Source organism: Myotis yumanensis, unplaced genomic scaffold, assembly GCF_028538775.1.
Source record: "Myotis yumanensis isolate MYYU_CA2020_CCGP unplaced genomic scaffold, mMyoYum1.0.hap1 SCAF_3, whole genome shotgun sequence".
NCBI lineage: Eukaryota > Metazoa > Chordata > Mammalia > Chiroptera > Vespertilionidae > Myotis > Myotis yumanensis.
The window spans coordinates 160,462,853-160,464,905 of NW_027223754.1; the positions used below are offsets into that span (position 1 = coordinate 160,462,853).

Below are 2,053 nucleotides of genomic sequence, written 5' to 3' on the forward strand. Positions count from 1 at the left end.
TAAATTGTAAACTCCCTAAAGAATGAGATCATTTATACCTGAGACTATTATAAAACCAGAACATAAAATTAATCAAATAAATAAACCTTCAAAGGCATAGATGAGTAAATTGGGATCACGTTCTATTTTGATGCGTGAATTGTTTCTATAACAATATTAAATATTTCTTACAATAATTAACACAAAAAATTATGAAGATATAAATCGAAAGAATTATTGCTCAAAAATTTTTGCCAATTTTTGTCTCCCACTTTAGTTCTTTATATTAGAATTCAGCAACTAGCAGTGCCTCAGAGCACTCCACAATACCTGCCACACTCAACATACAGTTTTAGAAGTTAATGTATATAGTGAAGATTACTTATTATCCAAGTCTTCTTATTACTCTTTCCTCTCAATATAACACATATAAATACTTGATTCAAAGTGAAATTTTAATGACCACTTAACACAGTAAAGAAACTAGTTATAAAATTGAGAAATATTTTATTTAAAAAAATAAATTGGGCATTATTGTCAATTATCAATATAAGTGGAGGAGCAATTCCAAAGACAAACACCAGACAAAATATTGTTAAAACATTATAATAAAATATAAAGAGTGTAAAGCAGCATGCCATAAAAATAAATAGAAATCAATTCTGTGAAATAAAACATTATTTGAAATCAGTGGGAGGGTTCATCCTGAAGAATACTTCTATAACATCCTGAACATTTCCTGTAATGAGGGTGTTCAAAATTAACAATGTCTCAGAGGAAAAGGAAAAAGTAATAATGGGCAGCATATCTCTGTTGAAAATGCTACTGCTAACACTTTAAGGATGTTCAGAAGAATAACTTTTTATAATGGCCATAAAGAGCATGCATGAAATAGTCACAGCACCTTTGGTAGAAGAGAAATAATAATCAAAGAAGAGTATTTTTCTTCTCTAGAATTTTTTTTAGAGCTTCTTTGACATCTTTGTTTCTCAGAGAGTAAATCAAAGGATTCAACATGGGAGTGACTAGGGTGTAACATAAGGAGGCCACTTTGCTCAACTCAGGAAATCTGTCAGGAGTCAGATACATAAAAAAGACAGCACCGTACAGTACACTCACAACGCCTAAGTGAGAGCTGCAAGTAGAAAAGGCTTTCTTACGTCCTTCAGTGGAGTGTATCTTTAGAACTGTGGACACAATATACATATAAGAAACAATAATAACTATGACAGTAGGCAAGATAATGATGCTGGATAAGAAAAAGGAAATCATTCTATAGATAAAGAGGTCAGAACAAGATATTCTCTGAAGTGGACGAGCATCACAGTAAAAGTGGTCAATGGCGCGAGAAGAACAAAAGGATAAAGTAAGTGTCATGCTGGTCTGAAGAACTGAGGTGAAGCAACCACAAAAATAGGAACCAGCCACCAACTGAGTGCAGAGACGTGTTGACATCTGGACAGAGTACAGGAGTGGGTTGCAGATGGCAATGAAGCGGTCATAAGCCATGGCTGCCAGGAGAAATCCTTCAGTCACAATGAAGAGGGCAAAGAGAAAGAGCTGGGTCATACAACCTGCAAAGGAAATGGACTTGCTCTCAGACCAGAAGTTGATCATGGCCTTGGGTGCAATAACAGATGAGTAGAAGAGATCAATGAAGGAGAGGTTGCCTAGGAAGAAATACATTGGTGTGTTCAACCGGGGATCAGTCATAATAATGGCCATCATCCCAACATTTCCTATAAGGACCATGGCATATACAGATAGAAATAGCAGGAAGAGGAGAATGTGGAGCTCTGGGCGGACCTTGAAGCCTATGAGAATGAAGTCAGTCACTTCTGTGTGGTTGCTTGTTCCCTTGTCACCCATGGCAGAAACCTGCTGGGAGGCACAAGGCAAAATAAATAAATGAACCCTTGGCTGTGATCCTAGATACAAATAGTCTGTTTAAGTGTTAGGATTCACAAAGCTATTTTAAAGTCATTATTCATTTTAATCTTATAAAATTACTATGACTTACCTTAAAGGCAATTCCAACTGGTAATTAATCAAATGGTTAATTTTATGTTCTAAT

The 2,053-nt window shown here is 35.3% G+C and overlaps 1 protein-coding gene across 1 annotated transcript; it reads right to left on the bottom strand.

The window, feature by feature from the left end:
* Positions 1 to 906: 906 nt before the first annotated feature.
* LOC139005474 (olfactory receptor 9K2) lies at positions 907 to 1,848 on the bottom strand. The gene has a single exon (XM_070407705.1). It carries the CDS (start codon positions 1,846 to 1,848, stop codon positions 907 to 909), a length of 942 nt encoding a protein of 313 aa, XP_070263806.1.
* Positions 1,849 to 2,053: the final 205 nt, after the last annotated feature.